We start from the raw sequence: 23,696 nt of genomic DNA on the forward strand, positions 1-23,696 counted from the left end.
TCAGTGTGTAACGGTATAAAGCTGGGATGATGCCATAATAATAACAATAAATATCTGTAGAAACCATGAGCAAGATTATATCTGTTTTTCTATTTAATTTGGTACATTTGGGATATATATTCAGTGTGTGTGTGTGTGTGTGTGTGTGTTTATATACAAATATTTGGCTTTTGCTTTTTCCAGATTTCATATGGTTCATTTGAACCACCCATAAATTATGGAACCAAGTTCCCTTCCTTTTACCGCATGGTCCCCAATGAAGACCTTCAGTATCAGGGAATTATCCAGTTACTTCTGCATTTCAGATGGAAATGGGTTGGGCTCATCACTCCAGCTAATGAAGCTGGAGAACGTTTCTTGCAGAACATTGAGCCAATGCTTTTCAAGAATGGAATCTGTTCAGCATTCACAGAAAGTGTTAAAACCAGTACACATTATAATGGTAACTTACTAGAATTGGTGGACATAAAGATTTTATTACCAGCATTCACAACCAGCAAAGCTAATGCAATTCTTCTATATGGAGAAAGTAGATTTAGTATATGGTTGTCAACTGCTTTAAGCACAATGGAGTTTACTCAGCTACTATTTCCTCAAAAGAAGTCACGTGAAGGAAAAGTATGGATTACAACTACCCAAATTGATTTCATATTATATAGCCTTCAAAAATTTACTGTTAATATACGAATGCTCCATGGTGCAATATCCTTTGCAATTCACTCCAAGGAGATTCACAACTTTAAAGACTTTCTTCGGAGTATACGTCCTCATTGGACAGAGGCAGATGGTTTTATCCAAGATTTCTGGGAAGATGCATTCAGTTGTTCACTTTCAAATTCCACTCTCTCAAAAACTATGTGTACTGGACAGGAAATGCTGGAGAGCCTTCCTGCACCATATTTTGAAATGAGCATGACTGGCCCCAGCTACAGTATTTATAATGCTGTCTTTGCTTTGGCACATGCCTTAAATAGCATGCACTTGGCTGGAACCATCCGCAACAGAAGAGATGCTAAGGGAAAACTCTCTCCTCGGTATGCAAATCCTTGGCAGGTATTGTTCTCTGTTACAAAGCATTCACTGCATTGGTACATTATGTGAGTAGGCATGTACTTATCAGTAAAGAAATAAAAGAATAAAACTTAAGAAATTAAAAAATAAACCTTTAGTAATTATATCAAAGATAGGAATTAGAATACTTCCAAAATGATACTAAACAGACTTTAGATGACACAGGCTTTCACAAGCAACCGACTACCAAAAACTACATGTAACTGAAGCTGTGCCAACCACCTTCTCCACACTGCAAAACCCCTCCATTTTTTTCCACATCACTCTGCAATTCTCTCTGTCTCGCTTACCTGTCCAGTTACCCAGTGGTGGAAGGTTGGGGGCCAGGGGCCTGTGCCCCTGTTTACATAATTCTGAGTGAGCACAAGCAGAACCCCCATGCCAGGCACTGGCTTCTGAGGGGATCCTCATTTGGGGGGCTGCCACTGCTTGGGCATGTCCTGGAAGACCCCATCTTTCCCTGTCTACCCACCGCCAGGGGTTTCTGGCCCCCGAAGCCAAACCTGTACTCACTGGTAGGTCCCCAGAAGAGGCTAGCAACTGTGTCATCACTGTCTGTAGACTCTGCTTTTCTCCCTCCTCCTTTCCATTGCGAACCGAAGTGTTCAACTACTAGAGGAAAAGGAATTAATTCCGTCTAGGAAAGCTATTCAACAATCTTAATCAAATTATTTGAATACTTTACAGACCTTTTTATTCTCTTCCTCTTAGCTCCACTCATTCCTGCAGATAATCTCATTCAACAACAGTGCTGGGGATCAAATTGCATTAAATGAATATGGAGAGTTAGCAGCTGGCCTTGATATTACAAACTTGGTCACTTTCCCAAATAGATCATACATCAGAGTCCAAGTGGGAAGGCTGGATCCTCAGGCCCCTCCTGGCAAAGAGCTCACCATTAAGGAGGACCAAATCAAATGGCACAGAGCCTTCACTCAGGTATGGAAAAAAAATGGCCCAGTCCCTGGTTTTCCACAGAATCGGATGTAACAAAAGCATTTCATGCATTAATAATTTTGAAATTTATTATTTAATATAGCTTAATTTTTCATATATAGTTTCCATATCTAGATGGATAGTGCTTTAATGGAGAGATTCTCTTTTTGAAAGAATGACTTTTCCTGTATGTTTGCACCTTCAGCCTCTGAGGCTGTGCTTGTTGGCCTTCAATTTTGCTATTGGCACTTTTCTTTGTACATAGTATTACATTACATGTGATACTGACATTCCCTTTTTGTTTATTGCATGTCAATAAGCCATCCAGGAGAAAATATTGTCCTTTAATAAACGCTGTAAGGTCTATCAGTACAAAAACAAATGAGCCACAATATCAAAATGAGTAGTGTACATGTGTAGAAGACATCTCCCACTAAGAAGGAGCAATGGCTATCAGGGAGTCCAGCATCATCCAGCATTCTTGTTTATGAAATCCATGAAGCAGTTCTCCAGTTAGTGGAATTAGATTAAACACTAAGCTGGCTGTATCAGTATTTGGGTTGAGAATGAACATCATAATTTTCTTCATTTTGTATGAAGCAAGTTCAGGATATATACACCTAGGAGTGGTTGTAGCTGGTGAATAGGTCTAAGGTGGGTGGAGGACTCCTAGCTAGCACCAAAAAATACTTCAGACTCTAGTGATGAGTTAGAATCAAGGAGTGCTCCCCATTGTTGTTCATAACTGTTTTGGAAGTGTTATTAAACTCAATAAGACAAAATAAGAAGATAAGGGGGATAACAATTGGACGAAACGAATACAAAGTTAAAGCATTCGCGGATGATCTGTTAATAACATTAGAGGATCCGATAAACTCAATAAAAGAGGTTTTGGAAGAATTAGAGCAATTTGGTACGGTGGCGGGTTTTAAGTTAAATAAAAGTAAGACTAAATTATTGACAAAGAATATTGATCGAGGTATAATTGAAGAACTACAACAACAAACAGAGATAGAGGTGGCTAGAAAGGTGAAATATCTAGGAATATGGATAACCCCTAAAAATATAGAACTATTTAAGAATAATTATGAAGTGACATGGAAGGAGATCAAAAGGGATCTGATAATGTGGGGACAACTGAAATTATCCTTTTGGGGTAGGATAGCCATAATTAAGATGAACGTATTACCAAGGTTGTTGTTTCTGTTTCAGAATATCCCGATTATTAAGGGTACCGGGATATTTAAAGAGTGGCAAAGAGAGATCTCTAAGTATATATGGCAGGGTAAAAAACCAAGGATCCAGTTTAAATTATTGACAGAGGCAAAAGAAAGGGGAGGATTTGCACTCCCAGATTTGAAATTATATTACGAGGCAGCGTGCCTGTGTTGGATAAAATCATGGATAAAATTAGAAAATAAAGAATTACTGGATCTGGAAGGCCACGATAATAGATTTGGGTGGCACGCGTACCTATGTTATGAGAAGAAGAAGGTACATAAGGGATTCGGAAGCCACATATTTAGAGGTCCTCTAATAGAAGTCTGGGAGAGGAATAGACCGTTACTGGAACCAAAAATCCCGCATTGGATGTCCCCATTAGAAGCCACGAGTGTCAAAAAAGTGAATATGCATGATAAATGGATTACATACGAGCAATTATTAACTAAAGAAGGGGGGAAGTGGAAACTAAAACCCTATGACCAAGTCAAGGAAAAGGTGTTTGATTGGTTCCACTATCTCCAAATTAACGAAGTAGTCAAGAAAGACATTAAAGACAGAGGATATGTAGAGAAAGAATCAAAATTCCAAACTGAGATAGTAAATAATGACTATAAAAGTTTATCAAAAATGTACAATCAGTTGTTAGAATGGAACCTGATAGATGAGGAAGTGAAGCCGGTAATGATTCATTGGGCAAGGGACTTCGGCTATAATATCTATTACGAAGAATGGGAGAAACTATGGAAGAAAAATCTCAAATTCACCGCATGTGTAACACTGAAAGAAAACTTAATGAAAATGTTTTATCGTTGGTATATTACGCCGGCGAAATTAGCAAAAATGTATAAAACATGCAATAAATGCTGGAAGTGCAGAGAAGAAGAGGGAACTTTCTACCACATGTGGTGGGACTGTAAAAAAGTTAAAGGTTTCTGGGAAGAGATATATACGGAAATGAAGAGTATTTTAAAATGTACTTTTGGGAAAAAACCAGAGGCCTTCTTATTAGGTTTGTCAGGAAAAGAGATTAAGAGTCAAGATTTCAAATTCTTCCAATATGCCACAACAGCGGCAAGAGTCCTACTTGCCCAAAATTGGAAACAACAGAAGATACCGACAATCGCAGAATGGAGGGAGAAATTACTAAACTATGCGGAACTAGATAAATTGACGGGGAAAGTTAGATACTTAAAAGATCAAAGGTTTATAGAAGATTGGGGGAAATTTGTGGACTATCTGGATAAACTAAGTCAGGGACAAATCACGCTAGGAGGGTTTAAAAGAACTCTGTGAGAAAAGCAAGATCATTGTCTAAAGGAAAAGGGTAGTAAAGAAGGAAATAATGTCAATGAATATTAAGAGATGCGAAAGTTGATGTGAAATGGATAACGGAAGATTCACGGAGAGGTCGAAGGAAGTCTTAAGTATGAATTTGTAGAATTACATGAAATTGTTTGTTTAATTTTATTTATGTTAAATCAATAAAAATTATGTTGAAAAAAAAAAAGAATCAAGGAGTGCTCCCAGATCTCTTGCTTCAAAGGGAATGCAACCCCTCACAGAACAAGGCAGGCATAGGAACCACCCACCCAAAGCATTTCTCTGTGATAAGGATTCAGCCCCCATCCCATCCATCACTCACTCCAGAAACCTGTCAAACAATTTCAGCACCTCCTTTCATTCTAATTAAATGGAAAGGTAGAACTGCATATCATCAGCATACAGATGATGCCATGTGCCAGATCTTAGCATATTATTCCTAAGAGTTTCATACAGATGATAAATACCATAGGAGGCAGAATGGGGCCTAACAGGACACCACAACCCAAACGTCATGGGATAATTTGCATGTAGTGACCCTGCAGGTAGGAGCAGAACTACTATAATGGGTTACCTTAAATTCATTGAGCCACCACAAAAGGAACACCATGTGAACTCCTGTTTAATCACCTGAAATTGGATATTTGAAAAATTCCCCAAAACAATATCTTAATATTAAACTTTTCCTATCTCTTTGGATAGGTGCCACCGCTTTCTGTATGTAATGCTAACTGCCATCCTGGTTACGGGAAGAAAAAGAAGGAGGGGAAGAAGTTTTGCTGCTATGATTGTGATCAATGTCCAGAAGGAATGATTTCAAATGAGAAAGGTGAGAGATGGAATCTTAAGATAATGCAGAACCTCTGGGATCTTGGCAATTTTGTTGACAATAAACTGCTGTAGGAGAGAAGGCTTAAAATAACAGATGTGTTGTTCTCATTGATTATAGATAACATCAATATATTATAATCTTTAAAACACCTTGAAGATTTCTTTTTTACGTAGAAACTAACATATTTTACCTCCAACTTCTAGAAAATTTGGGTGGACTAGGTGTTTTTTCCTCTAAGAATTAGGTTGTTTAATAAAAGCATTTGGGCTTGAAGGTCTTATACATTCTGACGTAGTAAACACTATGCTAAATGGATGAGTGATGAGGAAATGTATAAGAATACTTTTGATTACTTCAAATTATCACACATTGTGTATTTTCAGACATGGAAACATGTGTCAGTTGCCCAGCAGATCAGTATCCAAACAGCGGCCAGTATCTATGCATTCCTAAGATCCCAAATTTCCTAACCTTGGATGAAAGCTTGACCATTGTTTCAAATTTTTTTGCACTTTTATTCTCTCTGTTCACAATTGTGGTGCTCGGCATCTTCATTAAGCATCGCAATACAGCCATAGTAAAAGCCAATAACAGAAGCCTTACCTATGGTCTCCTTATCTCCCTCCTCTTGTGTTTCCTCTCTTCTTTGTTGTTCATCGGAAAACCTAATATGGCGACTTGCCTTCTCCGACAAACTGCTTTTGGCATTGTCTTCTCTGTGGCCCTCTCCAGCATCTTAGCCAAAACCATACTGGTGGTTTTGGCATTCATGGCTACCAAACCAGGATCCAATATGAGGAAATGGGTAGGCAGAGAACTGGCTTATTCCATTGTCTTTTCCTGCTCCATTGTTCAAGTAGGGATCTGTGTTCTCTGGCTGGCAACCTCTCCCCCATTCCCTGATGTGGACATGCACTCAATGCCTGAAGAAATCATATTTCTATGTAATGAAGGGTCAGTCTCCATGTTCTATTGTGTTTTGGGCTACATGGGATTCCTGGCCACTATCAGCTTCACTGTGGCCTTTCTAGCCAGGAAATTGCCTGACACTTTCAATGAAGCCAAGTTCATCACCTTCAGCATGCTGGTCTTCTGCAGTGTTTGGCTCTCCTTCATTCCAACCTACCTGAGCACCAGAGGAAAATACATGGTGGCTGTGGAGATCTTCTCCATCTTTGCTTCTGGTGCTGGGTTACTGCATTTTTTCCCCTAAATGCTACATTATTGTGGTGAGGCCTGACCTGAACAACAAAGAGCAGCTAACACAAAGAAAGGTATAAATGACAGTGGAATTTGTGGTTCTGTTGGGACTTGCTGGCTGGTATGACTTTCCAGGTCCCTACTCTGGATCTTTGTAGAGTTTGCTCCTTAACTGTTTTGTCTGCCAAAGAGGTCCCAAAGGCAATGGGTACAGATTTTTCCTCAGGTTCTAGTCCCAAGGCCTTCTTCACAAATGAGTAATGCTGTAAAGCAGTGGAGGTTTAGGTTCAAAATTTCTTTCTTCTAGGTGGGCTCCCTTCCTAGGTTTATGAGACCCATCTGCCCCTCATTTCCCTCTACAGAAGCTGCAGTAGCCATCTTTTTGAGCAATTGGCCCACTTTTGCTCTCATCTGCTATATCCTCTCTTTGCATTCAGAGAAATTCCCCAACAGACTGAGGATTTGAGGCCCATTGGCTGCCCTCACCTGGTTTAGGGAGCCAGCCAGTTGTATCTGATTCATGGGATGTGGCTGCTGTTGCAAGCTGACAACTTCTAGGAGCCACAGGTGAGAACTGAGTGCAAGGTGGGCGTCAGTGGTAGACAAACTACCCCAGAAGGAGCAGGACTTGTTCCCCGCTAGAGTTACTACCCCTCCCTAATACTCCATACACCCCTGTCGTGTATTACTGTATATTTAAAGCAAATGGAATCTTAATAGCAAAACTCTCATCCTTTTCATTTAGAAATGGTTAGGTTCAGTTGTTTAGTGTTGTACATGTACTGTATGAATGATTTTTAATAAAAAGTCTCTTATCAATTACTTCATGGAATCTGCAAATTCATCTTGAAGACAAAAAAGGGTACCAGAAACAAAAAAACATTGTGAAATAGTTAAGGGCTCTACATTCTTTATCTCTCACCCACAAAGCAGCTGATGAATAGAAGGAGAAGTTTAAATCAGACATTTCCCTTGATTTTTAAATATTTTTAAGAAAGAAAAGTAGCATAGATATGCAACATTATCTGGAGAGATATGCAACATTATCTGGAGGAAAACACATTGGATATTACTAACACTAATAGGACAAAACTTTTTTTCTGAATTATACTAACCAGTTTGAAAGAGTGGTGGCAGAGAATATCTCAAGTAAGCCCACCTTTAAGAATACAGATGTGTTGTTTCTAAACTTGATTATATAATAATAATAATAATAATTTATTATTTATATCCCGCCCATCTGGCTGAGTTTCCCCAGCCACTCTGGGCGGCTTCCAATCAAGTGTTAAAAACAATATAGCAGTAAATATTATAAACTTCAGTAAACAGGGCTTTAAAAGATGGCTTTTAAAGAGAAGAAAGCTGCTTATTTCCTTCACATCTGAAGGGAGGGCATTCCACAGGGCAGGCGCCACTACCGAGAAGGCCCTCTGTCTGGTTCCCTGTAACCCTGATTCTAAACTCTATTTATGCTATTTCTTTTATAATATTTTTTATTAATTTTCAATTACGAGCCAATAATAACCTCATTATATCAATACCAAATTATAGTACTAATACTAATTATTCAAATACTGAATCATATACTTTAGGTCCCCCCCCACACACACACGCTAGAAGTGCTGGTTTGATGATTTCCTTTATTTCTGCATTCCAGAATCATTTTAATTTCTATTATATTCCAGTCAAAATAATAATCCCTTATACAACAACTGCAGTATTAATAACTTCTATTTGTGTTGACACATTAAATGATTCATAGAACTACAAATGAGACACTCAAACTAAATCCTTGCTCTTCCTGTGTGTGGCAGTTATTCTGTCCGTGGTGTTTCTTCCAGTCCTTGTAAAATGTTGTTTCTGTTGTGACAGAAACATTGGTCCCAAGTATTTCTTTTTACTTTTTTCTCCTGCCAGCAAATGGTTAAAGAACGGCAGCCTATGATTGGCTGTGGTTCCAGGGAGAGTTTAAAAGGAGCTGATTTCGAGGGAGATGGAGTTAGAGTGTGGTTAAGAGTTGAGTTGAGGTGGTTGAGGAGGGAGGCTGGAGAGGTTGGGAGTTAGGTAGGGAGATAGGATAGGATAGGAGTCAGGTTGAAATATAAAGAGTGTTTAGGAGAGTGAGCTGGTTCTGGAATAAAACATCCACTCCAGTGTCCTGCAGGAGTAAAAGGACCAAATCTTGCTGGGAGACTGGGTGTGAGGCAAGAGAAGGAGGAGCTGAAAGAGATGTGTCTACTTAGGTCTCCAGCTAATCTGAAGGGGAGATACCCTTCTGAGGAAAGAAGAGATGCCCAAAACCCAGTGAAGGATGGTGGGGGGGTGAGCCTTTAAGACTATTACTGAAAGTACCTCAGGAGATGGATATGTTAAAGGGGTGGGTAACTGAAGGAAAGTACCGCCTTAGAAAGGGACTGAACTATAAAGCCCAAACCTCTAAAAGTGAATTAAAGTGAACTAGCATATTATTATTGAAGTAACCTAAGCTTTTCCACTTATATTATACTACCTTGTTTTAAAAATAAATCTTTATTGTTTATGTAAAGAACACCTGCTTCAACTTCTTGGTTATTCCCATCACAAAGAACCGCCCCAGGATATTCTAGGATAGTGAGGTTTTGTTTTTAAGCCTTCGGGTAAAAGGTTGTTCGGTGAGGTGGGGGCATTATATTAAAGTGAGAGCAGGCACATGGGCGTGAGCAGTAACTGAGGCACCAAGCTTGGCGCATCCATCTTTTCCAACTTGTTGCTGTTCTCCATCATGCCTTGTGTGGATCTGATATGCCATTGGTCTATTGATGCTGTAATCCAGTGTCCCCACTTCTTGATAAGGCAAGGATGCTATGCCGAATTGCTGCCACCATTCAGATAATGTGATGGCAAACTATGTCTGATCAGTGTTACATAGGTGGGAGAGTGAAGGATACCCCGGTACTAACAAATTATGAAGTGGGGAAAGGATGGGGCCAGCTCAACTCTAGACATCCTGCTGACCTTGTAGGTTCATTTTTTGCCTATGATTTTGTGATGTTACAAATATAATTACATTGACAGATCCAGCTTCCTGTCTACTAGCTGCAGTAATAGATGCTTTTGGATTCACCATCTGCAGTCCGGATTCAGAGCATTCCTCCTAGGCTGGAAAAAAATGGTGAACACTGCATTTTTACTGGAAGCCGAATCACAGGACAAAGCAATGCAGTGACTTTTGGAAACTGTGGAATAACCGCTTCTCCCAGGGCATGATGGGAACCATCAACAGTTGCAGGAATGAAGGATACAGCACCATATATGGACGGGAAAACATCATGAGGGGAAATTGTCACAGGCAGGAAAGAATAAGGACTACACTTAGAGTTCCTCACTTCAAACTTTAGAAATTACCTAATATACCAACACAAATAGAAATCACAAGACTGTAGCTGTTATCTATGAGATTATTATATGTGCATGGAATGCAATGGAAATTATTAACATAGTGGAACACAGAAATAATGAAGAAGAATGAAGCCATCAAATTTAGCATGCATGGGGGCCTGTTTAATTAAATTATATAATTTGGCATTTGAATAATAGGCATTCATAATTGCATTAATTAAATAAAATTTGTATTCTTATAATGAGGTCACTATTGGGACAATATTGGTAAAGCAATAAAAAATATTTTTAAAATATAATAATAGTAATATTTTGGAGAGACTTCCGGGTTGGCGCCATCGCCGAATGGCGGACTCCCTCCGAGCTCCGGAGGGAGCCTGCCCGGCAGGGGCTGGGTCCTATCGCACCGGCGACGCAGGGACCCTTAAAAACCATGGGCGCTGAAACCCATGGACATGGTGACTCGGCTGGCACCTTTTAAGCCCCCCCCCCGACCCGCGAAGGAGCCTTTTTAAAGGCTACGGAACGGGTGACAGAGGGGGTGGTGGTGCTTTGAGTCCTCCACTTCCCCTGCCGAGCAAAGCCGCATGCCATTCGACGGAGAGCGCTGACTTCTTCTATTGGAAATTCGGACTTAAAGTACAACCCGTGAGTAATCGGAACTTGGATTAAAAAAGGCGATAAATTTATTTAAAAAAAATTCGGAACGAGCGGGGGAGGCGTAAAAAGGAAGTCAGGCCCCCCCCCTGTTGTAGAGGACCTAAAGTAAAGGACTTAACATCTAAGATCGAGCGCAACCCTATTTTGATAAAGTTACTAAATTTCGCGATGGAAAATTATAAGACTGAGCTGGAGGAGAATAGTGGAATTGAATCAAAAAGTAACCCCCCACGGAACCTGGGAGCGTTTTTGTTAGAGCGCCGGGAGAAGACAAGGAGAGGTTTTGACAGCTGTCAAAGAGCTGTCAAAGCAGAAGAACAAAAATGAGAACTTTGTTACGAGGACTTTGCCAGTTACATTTGTTACAATTTGGATTTAAAATGTTTAAAACAAGGAATAATAAGTTACTTTGACTGGTGGACGTGATCTGGAAGGGAATTGAGTTATTGCAATCCACCTAGAGGAGCTGAGGGATATTACAAGTTGTTGGCATTGAATTTGAACAGAACTTTTTATCTCCTGGGAAACTGCAGAAATGGAACACTATTTTGGCTACAGAGGTTTACACACTCAAAGCAGACAATAGACTTATCTATTGAAGAATGGAAGGGACTTGGCATTATGTTTTGTTCCTGAATAACAGAGCCTTTGCAGAGGAATTCAGAAGCTTTTGGAATTAGAACATTTGTGCAGGAAAACAGGAAGAGAAAAGGGGGAAAAAAGAGGAGAGAGATCAACAAGAACAACAAGAACAACAAGAATTGGACAAAGTTGGAGTGGGAACATTTGGGACATCCAGATTTGAAAAAGTATAAAGAAGTAAAATTGGAGTTTCTACTCCCAAGTATATAAAAATCTGGATGGAAAAAATTGACCTTTTTGAGATAGACTCCTTCCAAGATTGGACATTTAAAATTAAAGATGACTGGTAAAGGACTATGGCTTAAATAAATGTGGGAGCTCCAGGAAGACATCAGATGTTGATAAATATTGGGAACGCAACCGGGAAAAGGGGGAGGGAAATTTGGAATCCAAAGGGTGTAAAATTATATTTTATTTTATTTTATTTTAATCTATTATGTATATCAAAGGGAAGAACGTGTGGAAGGGAATAGGTCGATTTTAGGAGATGGGAAAATATTTTTAAATTGGGTTAATGACAATAAGTTCAAAATTTGGGATAAGAAATTGCTGAATTTATTTGTAAGAATTGGAATACAAGAGGGGGAGGGGAGGGGAAGTCCTGGAAAGATGTTATGGAAAATAAGATTTTAAATTAGGATGTTTAGTTTTTTATATTGTTATAATTGGAAATCTCTAATAAATATTATTTTAAAAAAAAATATTTTGGAAGTTCCCCTGCTGCTGATGTGCCATAGAATCGAAAAACAATGCACAAGTGATTCTCTACCCTATCATTACTCAAATTACAATAATCAATCCACCTGACTGAACCTCCAGATGTCACAGTGGAAAAAAAGAATGAACAAGCAAGCCTGAAATGATTATAAGCTCCTCTGTGCTGCATAGACAGTAAGGCTGGCCTCTGTTACTTATCAGTTATCAGTTTCCCTCTTTCATATCAACCACTGCATCTTATTTGGCATCCAAGGCATTCTGTTGTGACCGTGTTCAAGTTAACAATAAGGTGGATACGTGTCCCTTAAAATACCAAATTAACAGAGTCAGCTGCCACCCAATTTGCCTTGCTCAGATCAGGTGGAAGAGAGGAATAAGACTGTCGGGAGAAGCAGGGGAGTTCATGCAGACAAGGGTATTTGCCACCAGGATGTTCCTCCTGCTGCTTCTCCTGCTCCCCAATATAGTGTCCCAAGGACAAAGTGCTAAATGCGCAACAAATCATCCTGTTCATGTTCCACACGAGTGGTATGAGCCAGGTGACCTGGTCATTGCTGCAATGGCATCTCATATTGTTTACATAGTCCCCAAATTATCCTTCAAGAAACACCCTTCCCAGGACTTCATTGAGGCCCCACTGTAAGTAACCATTAATTAATATTATTTCAATTATTCCTTATATGCTATATCAGTCAGAAAATAACTTTGATTGATCTGAAGGGGGGATGGCTTTAGAACTTTATTTTTTAAATGTATGGAGAGATTTTATTAGAAATCTCTGTACATATAGGCTATGTGCATACTGTCAATGAACAATAAGTTCTTTTGAATCTAATTGTGGTAAGAGAGATAGAAAAGAGAGTAGGAGAATGAGAAAAGAGATGGCATAAAAAATAGGAAAAGCATATAGCCAAGTAGTATGGTACTTAACTTTTTTGATGATACCCAAATTTTCAAGGTGGCAAAAACAAACACGGGTTGCTGAAGATATAAAGAAATATGCAACAGCTTTTAAAATTACACGGTATTCTTAGATTGCCCGAATAAGTAAATAAACTTTGCTGGCTTCATCCTCTCTGTATAAGCAGGCAGGTGTTATTGTTTAGTCGTTTAGTCGTGTCCGACTCTTCGTGACCCCATGGTCCAGAGCACGCCAGGCACTTCTGTCTTCCACTGCCTCCCACAATTTGGTCAAACTCATGCTGGTAGTTTTGCGAACACTATCCAACCATCTCGTCCTCTGTCATCCCCTTCTCCTTGTGCCCTCCATCTTTCATAACATCAGGGTCTTTTCCAGGGAGTCTTCTCTTCTCATGGGGTGGCCAAAGTATTGGAGCCTCAGCTTCACAATCTGTCCTTCCAGTGAGCACTCAGGGCGGATTTCCTTAAGAATGGAGAGGTTTGATCTTCTTGCCATCCATGGGACTCTCAAGAGTCTCTTCCAGCACCATAATTCAAAAGCATCAATTCTTCGGCGATCAACCTTCTTTATGGTCCAGCTTTCACTTCCATACATCACTTTTAGCCACACATCACATAGCTTTTACTATACAGACCTTTGTTGGCAAGGTGATGTCTCTAGTTTTTAAGATGCTGTCTAGGTTTGTCATTGCTTTTCTCCCAAGAAGCAGGCGTCTTTTAATTTTGTGGCTGCTGTCACCATCTACAGTGATCATGGAGCCCAAGAAAGTAAAATCTCTCACTGCCTCCATTTCTTCCTCTTCTATTTGCCAGGAGGTGATGGCACCAGTTGCCATGATCTTCGTTTTTTTTATGTTAAGCTCTCCTCTTTCACCCTCATTAAAAGGTTCTTTAATTCCTCCTCACTTTCTGCCATCAAGGTTGTGTCATCTGCATATCTGAGGTTGTTGATATTTCTTCCAGCAATCTTAATTCTGGCTAGGGATTCATCCAGCCCAGCCTTTCACATGATGAATTCTGCATATAAGTTAAATAAGCAGGGAAACAATATACAACCCTGTCGTACTCCTTTCCCAATTTTGAACCAATCAGTTGTTCCATATCCAGTTCTAACTGTAGTTTCTTGTCCCACATAGAGATTTCTCAGGAGACAGATGAGGTGATCAGGCACTCCCATTTCTTTAAGAACTTGCCATAGTTTGCTGTGGTCGACACAGTCAAAACCTTTTGCATAGTCAATGAAGCAGAAGTAGATGTCTTTCTGGTACTCTCTAGCTTTCTCCATAATCCAGCGCATGTTTGCAATTTGGTCTCTGGTTCCTCTGCCTCTTCTAAATCCAGCTTGAACTTCTGGGAGTTATTGGTCCACATACTGCTTGAGCCTTCCTTTTAGAATTTTAAGCATAATGTTGATAGCGTGTGAAGTGAGTGCAATTGTGCGGTAGTTGGAGCATTCTTTGGCACTGCCCTTCTTTGGGATTGGGATGTAGACCAATCTTCTCCAATCCTCTGGCTACTGCTGAGATTTCCAAACTTGCTGGCATATTGAGGGTAACACCTTAACAGCATCATCTTTTAAAATTGTGAATAATTCAGCTGGAATATCATCACTTCCACTGGCCTTGTTATTAGCAGTGCTTTCTAAGGCCCATTTGACTTCACTCTCCAGGATGTCTGGCTCAAGGTCAGCAACCACATTACCTGGGGTGTATGAGCCATCCATATCTTTCTGGTATAATACTTCTGTGTATTCTTGGCCCCTCTTCTTGATGTCTTCTGCTTCTGTTAGGTCCTTACCACTTTTGTCGTTTATTATGGTAATCTTTGTACGAAATGTTCCTTTCATATCTCCAGTTTTCTGGTTCTTTCCATTCTGGTTCTTCCCATTCTGTTGTTTTCCTCTGTTTCTTTGCATTGCTCATTTAAGAAGGCCTTCTTGTCTCTCCTTGCTATTTTTTGGAAATCTGCATTCAATTTCCTGCATCTTTCACTATCTCCCTCGCATTTTGCTTGCCTTCTCTCCCCTGCTATTTGTAAGGCCTTGTTAGACAGCCACTTTGCTTTCATGCATTTCCTTTTTATTGGGATGGTTTTCGTTGCTGCCTCCTGTATAGTGTTGCAGGCCTCCATCCATAGTTCTTCAGGCACTCTGTCCACCAAATCTAAATCCTTAAACCTGTTCCTCACTTCCACTGTGTATTCATAAGGGATTTGATTTAGATTGTATCTTACCGGCCCTGTGGTTTTTCCTACTTTCTTCAGTTTAAGCTTGAATTTTGCTATAAGAAGCTGATGATCTGAGCCACAGTCAGCTCCAGGTCTTGTTTTTGCTGACTGTATAGAGCTTCTCCATCTTTGGCTGCAGAAAACATAATCAATCTGATTTCAATGCTGCCCATCTGGTGATGTCCATGTGTAGAGTCGTCTCTTGTGTTGTTGGGAAAGCACGCTTGTGATGACCAGCTTGTTCTCTTGACAGAATTCTATTAGCCTTTGCCCTGCTTCATTTTAATCTCCAAGGCCAAACTTGCCAGTTGTTCCTTTTATCTCTTGATTTCCTACTTTAGCATTTCAATCCCCTATAATGAGAAGAACACCCTTCTTTGGTGTCATTTCTATAAGGTGTTGTAAGTCTTCATAGAATTGGTCAATTTCAGTTTCTTCAGCACCAGTAGTTGGTGCATAAACTTGGATTACTGTGATGTTAAAAGGTCTGCCTTGGATTCGTATCGAGAGCATTCTATCATTTTTGAGATTACATCCCAGTACAGCTTTTGCCACTCTTTTCTTGACGATGAGGGCCACTCCATTTCTTTTACAGGTTTCTTGCCCACAGTAGTAGATATGGTCATCCGAACTGAATTCGCCCATTCCCGTCCATTTTAGTTCACTGATGCCCAGGATGTCAATGTTTATTCTTGCCATCTCATTTTTTACCACATCCAACTTACCCAGGTTCATGGTTCTTACATTCCAGGTTTCTATGCAATATTTTTCTTTACAGCATTGGACTTTCCTTTCGCTTCCAGGCATATCCGCAACTGAGTGTCCTTTCAGCTTTGGCCCAGCCGCTTCATCTGAATCTACTTGTACTTGTCCTCCGCTCTTCCTCAGTAGCATGTTGGAAGCCTTCTGACCTGAGGGGCTCATCTTCCAGCATCATAACTTTTATATGCCTGTTGTCTTTGTCCATGGAGTTTTCTTGGCAGGGATACTGGAGGAGCTTGCTGGTTCCTCCTCCAGGTGGATCACATTTGGTCAAAACTCTCCACTATCATGGGTGCCCTGCTCGGCATAGTTCATAGCTTCTCTGTGTTATTCAAGCCCCTTCACCACAGCAAGGCAGTGATCCATGAAGGGGAAGCAGGCAGGTGTATCTCTCCTATCTAGATTCTGTGCACTGTTTAATTTTCCCATCAAACAAAATCTCACTTTATTTGCAGGGTGTTGACAAAGTACTACCAGCAAATCCTGGCTTTGGTCTTTGCTGTTGGTGAGATCAACGAGAATCCTAGGATGTTGCCCAATATATCTCTCGGCTTCCACATCTATGATAGCTATTATGATTCAAAGATGACCTACCGAAACACTCTGGACCTGATCTTTAAATCACATCACTTTGTTCCCAACTACAGGTGTGGCATCCAGAAAAACGTCATAGGAGTCATCGGGGGACTCAGCTCTGACACCTCCTGGTGCATGGCAAACATCTTAGGTCTTTTCAAGATTCCACAGGTAGAATATGGATTTTGAAAAACAGAGATTTCATGCTTTCCTTGTATTAGGAATCTACTGATTCATAAATATGAAGTGGTAAAATGGACAAAGTGAAAGATCCATAATAAGCATATCCAACAATGTGTGTAAGAAGGGCAATTTGTGTGTAATAGATATAATAGGAGATTTCTGTAAAGCTGCCAGGTTTGTAAAGGAGGCACCTAGACTGGTTCATATACATCAATCCTGAAAGCACTGCACTGGCTTCCTGTGAGCTACTGAATATAGGACATTGACATTGGCTTCATAGGCAAAAATAACTGACAACACATTAACTAAAAATGTTCCTGCCCTTAAAAATCAAGACAGTCCTTTCCCAAAGTATGGTGTTAATCAACATTGTTCACTTTCAGAGGCTAATAGGAAACACTGTTTTCTTGCTATTGTTCTGGCATTTGTCGTCTGTCACTTCAGAGCGTTATATAGTGGTGTCAGCATTGTGCTATTCTGCTGCATTGTTGTATTTCATTTTAGTTGTTTTAAATAGTGCTGGTACAGTATTTTACTGATATTTTATATGATTTGGTTTATGATGCTCAGAGATGAAAAGTATACACAATCTAATGGAGTTCTTCAGGATTTCCCAGGAAATCTTCCTGAGAGAGTTCTTAGTAGATAGAGAATCAACCGCTCCCTACAATCATTACAATCATTACAAAGGTTACAGATCATAAGTACATAATCAACAATTTCTATCACTCCACTTCCACCTTGGAGTTTTGCTTCATCATCAACTTAGTTTATTAACAGGAGCCATGATAAATGGTCCCCTTTCAGTTCCAACATACCAAGTCTACATAGATGTTAATACTTCTTCCATTCAAATCCTTTTTAGCACCTCAGTGGCTGAATTAACTAGCAGAGTAGTTTCTCCCCCTTCGCTCCTGTCAGAGCTGCCCCTAGGTCCCAGCTCACAGAGGACCAACGCCAGGCTGTGGTTATGTACAAAAGTCTTTATTGGAATTCAGTTTCCATTTCAAAGCCGCAGCGCGCAGCTCTACGTCTTAAACCCTAGACCGGCGAAGTCCCGTCTGAGTCTCCTCCCCTCTGACACCAGTTTAAGATCCTAGCCCTGCTCCACCTTTTCTGCTGCTCTCTCCTCCTCTGGGTCCTCCTGCCCGCTGGGGCATTCCCCTTTCTGGACTCTTCTGACGCTGAGTCGCTTAGCTCCTCCCCCTGCCTCCGGCGGGCTTTAGAACCCGGTTCCCAATCCTCATTCTCTGCTGTCCCGCGCTCCTGTACATTTGAACTTGCCTCTCGCACCAACCCAGTGACCTTCCTCCTAACCGTTACACTACTTCTGTCACTGCTTCCCTCTTCCGGGATACTGGCCGGATCTGACCTCCCCTCCGTTGTCCGACTCTCCGATGGAGGCGTGGTCAGCCCTGCCTCGTCTTCTCTCCCTGGTGGGGAATCCACTGCCCCCGATACTTGGGACTTCCCCCCCCCCCACTATGCTCTGGTGGGGAAGCTGGTCCTGATTTCCAACTGCTGCTCTGGGAGTCCCTGCTCCCCCCTTGCTCCTGGGGCGTTCCCCTTGGGAACCCCCTACCCCTGGCCACTGGCGCCCCCTTCTGTGAATCTTCCGATTCGCTGGAGAGGCTCATGGAATCCCTCCGGCCACTGTCATCTTCTCCTACGCTCCCCTCGGATTCTTCCCCTTCGCTCTCCATCTCCTCTCTTCCCTGTGCCTCTGCTCCTGAGCCCCTGACAGCTCCGATCATGTCCAAAACTTAAACCCAATTTTTCGTCTAAAGAACTGGAAGCTTGCTGTTACATGGTGGTGACTTTGGAGAGTTGCCAAGAAAGGTTCCAGGCTTTCCATCCAGCCCCCCCAGCCCCCCTTCCTTCTGAATTTGTGGCCAAGTGTTGGGCAATCTGCGGATGAACTGCCACTCCCCAGCCTGAGGAGTGTAGGGTGGCTGATTACTCCCATCTCAGCCTCTGATTACAGAACGTACAGCGGTGATGCGATTCAGCAATCCTCCATCACAGCTTGCCGGAAGAACTTCCCCCAAATGCTCCCCTATTCTTGGATACAATCAATATGTACAAGAATGAAGCTGTAATGATGCCATAATAATAATAAATATCAACAGAAAACATTGAACAAGGTTATCTGTGTTTTCCTATATAAGCTGGGGTTGCTGCTGTCCCTATACTTGGGATATAGATTCAATATATATTCAATATTTTTGTGTGCGTGCGTGCATGCGTGCACATGTTTATATTTGAGTAAATTGGAATATCTTGAGTTCTTGTTTCTACTTGGAAACGTTTGACTTTTGCTTTTTCCAGATTTCATATGGTTTATTTGAACCAGCCATAAATTATGGATCCAGGTTCCCTTCCTTTTACCGCATGGTCCCCAATGAAGACCTTCAGTATCAGGGAATTATCCAGTTACTTCTGCATTTCAGATGGAAATGGGTTGGGCTCATGACTCCAGCTAATGAAGCTGGAGAACGTTTCTTGCAGAACATTGAGCCAATGCTCTTCAAGAATGGAATCTGTTCAGCATTCACAGAAAGAGTTAAAACCAGTATACATTATAATGGTAACTTACTAGAAATGGTGGACATAAAGATTTTGGTACCAAGTTTCACAACTAGCAAAGCTAATGCAATTCTTCTACATGGAGAAAGTAGATTTAGTATATGGTTGTCATTTGCTTTAATCATAATGGAGTTAACTCAGCTACTATTTCCTCAAAAGAAGTCACGTGAAGAAAAAGTATGGATTACAACTACTCAAATTGATTTCATATTATATAGCCTTCAAAAAAAAATTAATGTTAATATACGAATGCTCCATGGTGCAATATCCTTTGCAATTCACTCCAAGGAGATTCACAACTTTCATGACTTTCTTCAGAGTGTATACCCTCATTGGACAGAGACAGATGGTTTTATCCAAGATTTCTGGGAAGATGCATTCAGTTGTTCACTTTCAAATTCCACTCCCTCGGCAACCATGTGTACTGGAGAGGAGATGCTGGAGAGCCTCCCTGCACCATTTTTTGAAATGAGCATGACTGGCCACAGCTACAGTGTTTATAATGCTGTCTATGCTTTGGCACATGCCTTAAATAGCATGCACTTGGCTGGAGCCATCCGCAACAGAAGAGATGCTAAGGGAAAACTCTCTCCTCAGTATGCAGATCCTTGGCAGGTATTGTTCTCTGTTACAAAGCATTCACTGCATTGGTACATTATGTGAGTTGCCATTTAATCATCAGTAATGAAATAAAAGAATAAAACGTAAGAAATTAAAAAGAAACCTTAAGTAAATTTACTGTATGAAAGATGGGAATTAGAGTATTTCCTATAATGATACTAAACAGACTTTAGACGACACCGGCTTTCAGAAGCAACAGAGTACCAAAAACTACAGGTAACTGAAGCTGTGCCAACTACCTCCTTCACACTGCAAACCCCTCTGTTTCCTCCCCATATCCCTCCCCAATTCTCTCTGTCTCTCTTACCTGTCCAGTTACCCAGTGGTGTAAGGTTGGGGGCCCAGGGCCCATGCCCCCGGCACACAATTCTGAGGGAGCACAACCAGGACCCCAACCCCAGGCACTGGCTATTGCAGGGATCCTCATATCAAAGAGAAAACAGAAGAGCAGCCCATCAGGGAGCTGCCACTACCTGAGCACATCTTGGAAGGCCCCATTGCCAACTCCTCATCTTTCCCTGTCTGCCAATCACCAGGGGTTACTGGCGTCACTGGTAGGTACCCAGAAGACAATGGCAACTGTTTTATCACTGTCTCTAGACCCTGCTTTTCTCCCATCTCCTCTTCTGCCTTTAAGTCTGGATTTCAGTCTGGCGCATCCTCTTCCTGCTCCCTTAACCCTGTTGCCTCTTCTATATCTGAAAGCTCTTCCTCCCAGTCCGCTCTCTCTTCTCCCACTAACCACTCCTTGTCATCCCACCACCAATCCCCTGGCTCTGAGCCTCCTTTCCTCGGGGTGTCCCTTGGGGGTTCCTCAGCAGCTGCTTCCTGCCACTACTCTGCATCCACCATCCAACCATGCTCAAATCCACTATATAAATTATGGAAAGGTCCAGTCCGATGTTCTCATGTTGCATTCCCATCCTTCCAGAACATAAGCTCCCATCTCTTCTCATACGTGACCTCTCAAATCCATTCCCTTTCTTGGATCTTGACAAAGGCTGGTCTCAAGCTAGCAGATCTATGGTCTCATCTCTTCATAATATGTTTATGCAAGTCTGTTTAATGTTGAATTGACACTGATTCATGATTTCCTACTCCTGTATGTGCAACTAAAATATGGATGCTCTCCATTGTGAACTGAAGCATTTAACCTCGATTCTCTTTCCACTTAGCTCCACTCATTCCTGCAGAGAATCTCATTCAACAACAGTGCTGGGGATGAAATTACATTAAATGAATATGGAGAGTTAGCAGCTGGCTTTGATATTACCAACTTGGTCACTTTCCCAAATAATTCCTATGTCAGAGTCAAAGTGGGCAGCTTGGATCCTCAGGCCCCTCTGGGCAAAGAGCTCACCATTAATGAAGACAGAATCAAATGGCACAGACGCTTCACTAAGGTATGGAAATAATGGCACAGTCCCTGAAAACCCAGAATTTGTGGTTATCCACAAAATGGGATGTAACAAAAGCACCTCATGCATTATTCAGTTTGAAAGTCACTAGCACCTGAAACAACTTCAGACTAGTGATGAGTCAGAATAGAGGAGTGCTCCCAGACCTCTTGCTTCAAACGGAATGCAACTCCTACCAGAACAGGTTAGGCATAGGAAACCAAGGCATTTTTCTCTGAGACAGGAGGTGGCCTAACAGGAAACCACTACCCAAAAGTCATGGAATGATTTTCTATTGCTACTTTCTTGTACTGACCCTGCAGGTAGGAGCAGAACCACTATAATGGCTTACCTTTAATTTCTTGTGCCACCACAAAGGAACACCATGTAAACTCCTTGAAGCAAATGCCGTTAAATGGTGACTCCATCAAAAGGCCAAGCCAGGGGTGAAATCACACTGAATCAGACTGAATTCTAAAACAACTGTAAGGTTGGATGGTTCAGGCATCTTCTTAAGTTTGTATGATGTTTAGAACAGCAGCTTTTTACCCCACTGTATGTTTCACTTGTGTACCTACGGATCATTTCATGCTATTAGTCCTCCTATTTACTATTAAATCACCTGATATTGGATATTTGATAAATTCCTCAAAACAGTATCATAATATTAAACTCTTCCTATTTCTTTGAATAGGTGCCACCGCTTTCTCTATGTAATGCCAACTGCCATCCTGGCTACGGGAAGAAAAAGAAGGAGGGGGAGACGTTTTGCTGCTATGATTGTGATCCATGTCCAGAAGGAATGATTTCAAATGAGAAAGGTTAGAGATGACATCTTAAGATAATGCAGAACCTCTGGGCTCCTGGGAATTTTGTTGACATTAAACTGCTGCAGGAGAGAAGGCTTAAATTAACAGATGTGTTCATCTCACTGTTTATAGATAACACCAATATATTTTAATCTTTAAAGCATCTTGAAGATTTCTTTTTTAAGTGGAAGATAATACATTTTACCTCCAACTTCTACAAAATTAGGGTGGAATGGAAGTGGTGTTTTCTCCTCTAAGAATTAGGTTGTTTGACAATAGGGTGAAACTCTTATCAAACTCACTTTTCTGAGATCCAAAGATTTCAGCTTTAATGCATTTCTCATTTTGTTGTACTGTTTATGTGGCTCTAAGAAAAAGCAGGGACACAGTAAAAAAAATGTCACCCATATAGAAAATCCCATAATTGATACATAAGTTTTATTTTTGATACACCTAGTACAAGCTCTTATACACTGAAGCTCCTATACATTCTGACATAGAAAACACTATGCTAAATGGACTAGTGATGTGAAATTCTTAAGAATACTTTTGATTACTTCAAATTGTCACACACTGTTTGTGCATTTTCAGACATGGAAACATGTGCCAGTTGCCCAGCAGATCAGTATCCAAACAGCCGCCAGGATCTATGCATTCCTAAGATTCCAAACTTCCTAGCCTTTGATGAAACCTTGGCCATTTTTTCATCTTCCTCTGCACTTTTATTCGCTCTAATCACAATTCTAGTGCTCAGCATCTTCATTAAGCATCGCAATACAGCCATAGTCAAAGCCAACAATCGAAGCCTCACCTATGGTCTCCTTATCTCCCTCCTCTTGTGTTTCCTCTCTTCTTTGCTGTTTATCGGAAAACCTAATATGGTGACTTGCCTTCTCCGGCAAACTGCTTTTGGCATTGTCTTCTCTGTGGCCCTCTCCAGCATCTTAGCCAAAACCATATTGGTGGTTTTGGCATTCATGGCTACCAAACCAGGATCCAATATGAGGAAATGGGTAGGCAAAGAACTGGCTTATTCCATTATCTTTTCCTGCTCCATTGTCCAAGTAGGAATCTGTGTCCTCTGGCTGGCAACCTCTCCCCCATTCCCTGATGTGGACATGCACTCAATGCCTGAAGAAATCATATTTCTATGTAATGAAGGGTCAGTCTCCATGTTCTATTGTGTTTTGGGCTACATGGGCTTCCTGGCCACTATCAGCTTCACAGTGGCCTTCCTAGCCAGGAAGTTGCCTGACACTTTCAACGAAGCCAAGTTCATCACCTTCAGCATGCTGGTCTTCTGCAGTGTTTGGCTCTCCTTCATTCCAACCTACCTGAGCACCAGAGGAAAATACATGGTGGCTGTGGAGATCTTCTCCATCTTTGCTTCCGGTGCTGGGTTGCTGGTTTGCATTTTTTCCCCTAAATGCTACATTATTGTGGTAAGGCCTGACCTGAACAACAAAGAGCAGCTAATACAAAGAAAGGTATAAATGACAGTGGAATTTGTGGTTCTGTTGGGACTTGCTGGCTGGTATGACTTTCCAGGTCCCTACTCTGGATCTTTGTAGAGTTTGCTCCTTAACTGTTTTGTCTGCCAAAGAGGTCCCAAAGGCAATGGGTTCAGATTTTTCC

General features: G+C 41.1%; 1 protein-coding gene across 1 annotated transcript; it reads left to right on the forward strand.

Moving 5' to 3' along the window:
* Window positions 1–246: 246 nt before the first annotated feature.
* On the forward strand, window positions 247–23,554 carry LOC309356010 (vomeronasal type-2 receptor 26-like; the record flags this gene model as incomplete). Its single annotated transcript, XM_081887185.1, has 4 exons — window positions 247–618; window positions 1,783–2,010; window positions 21,947–22,073; window positions 22,653–23,554. The coding sequence occupies 4 exons, from the start codon at window positions 247–249 to the stop codon at window positions 23,552–23,554; spliced, it is 1,629 nt and encodes a 542-aa protein (XP_081743311.1).
* Between the last annotated feature and the right edge of the window lie 142 nt (window positions 23,555–23,696).

Source organism: Podarcis melisellensis, assembly GCF_964234715.1.
Source record: "Podarcis melisellensis genome assembly, chromosome: 13".
Classification (NCBI taxonomy): Eukaryota; Metazoa; Chordata; class Lepidosauria; order Squamata; family Lacertidae; genus Podarcis; species Podarcis melisellensis.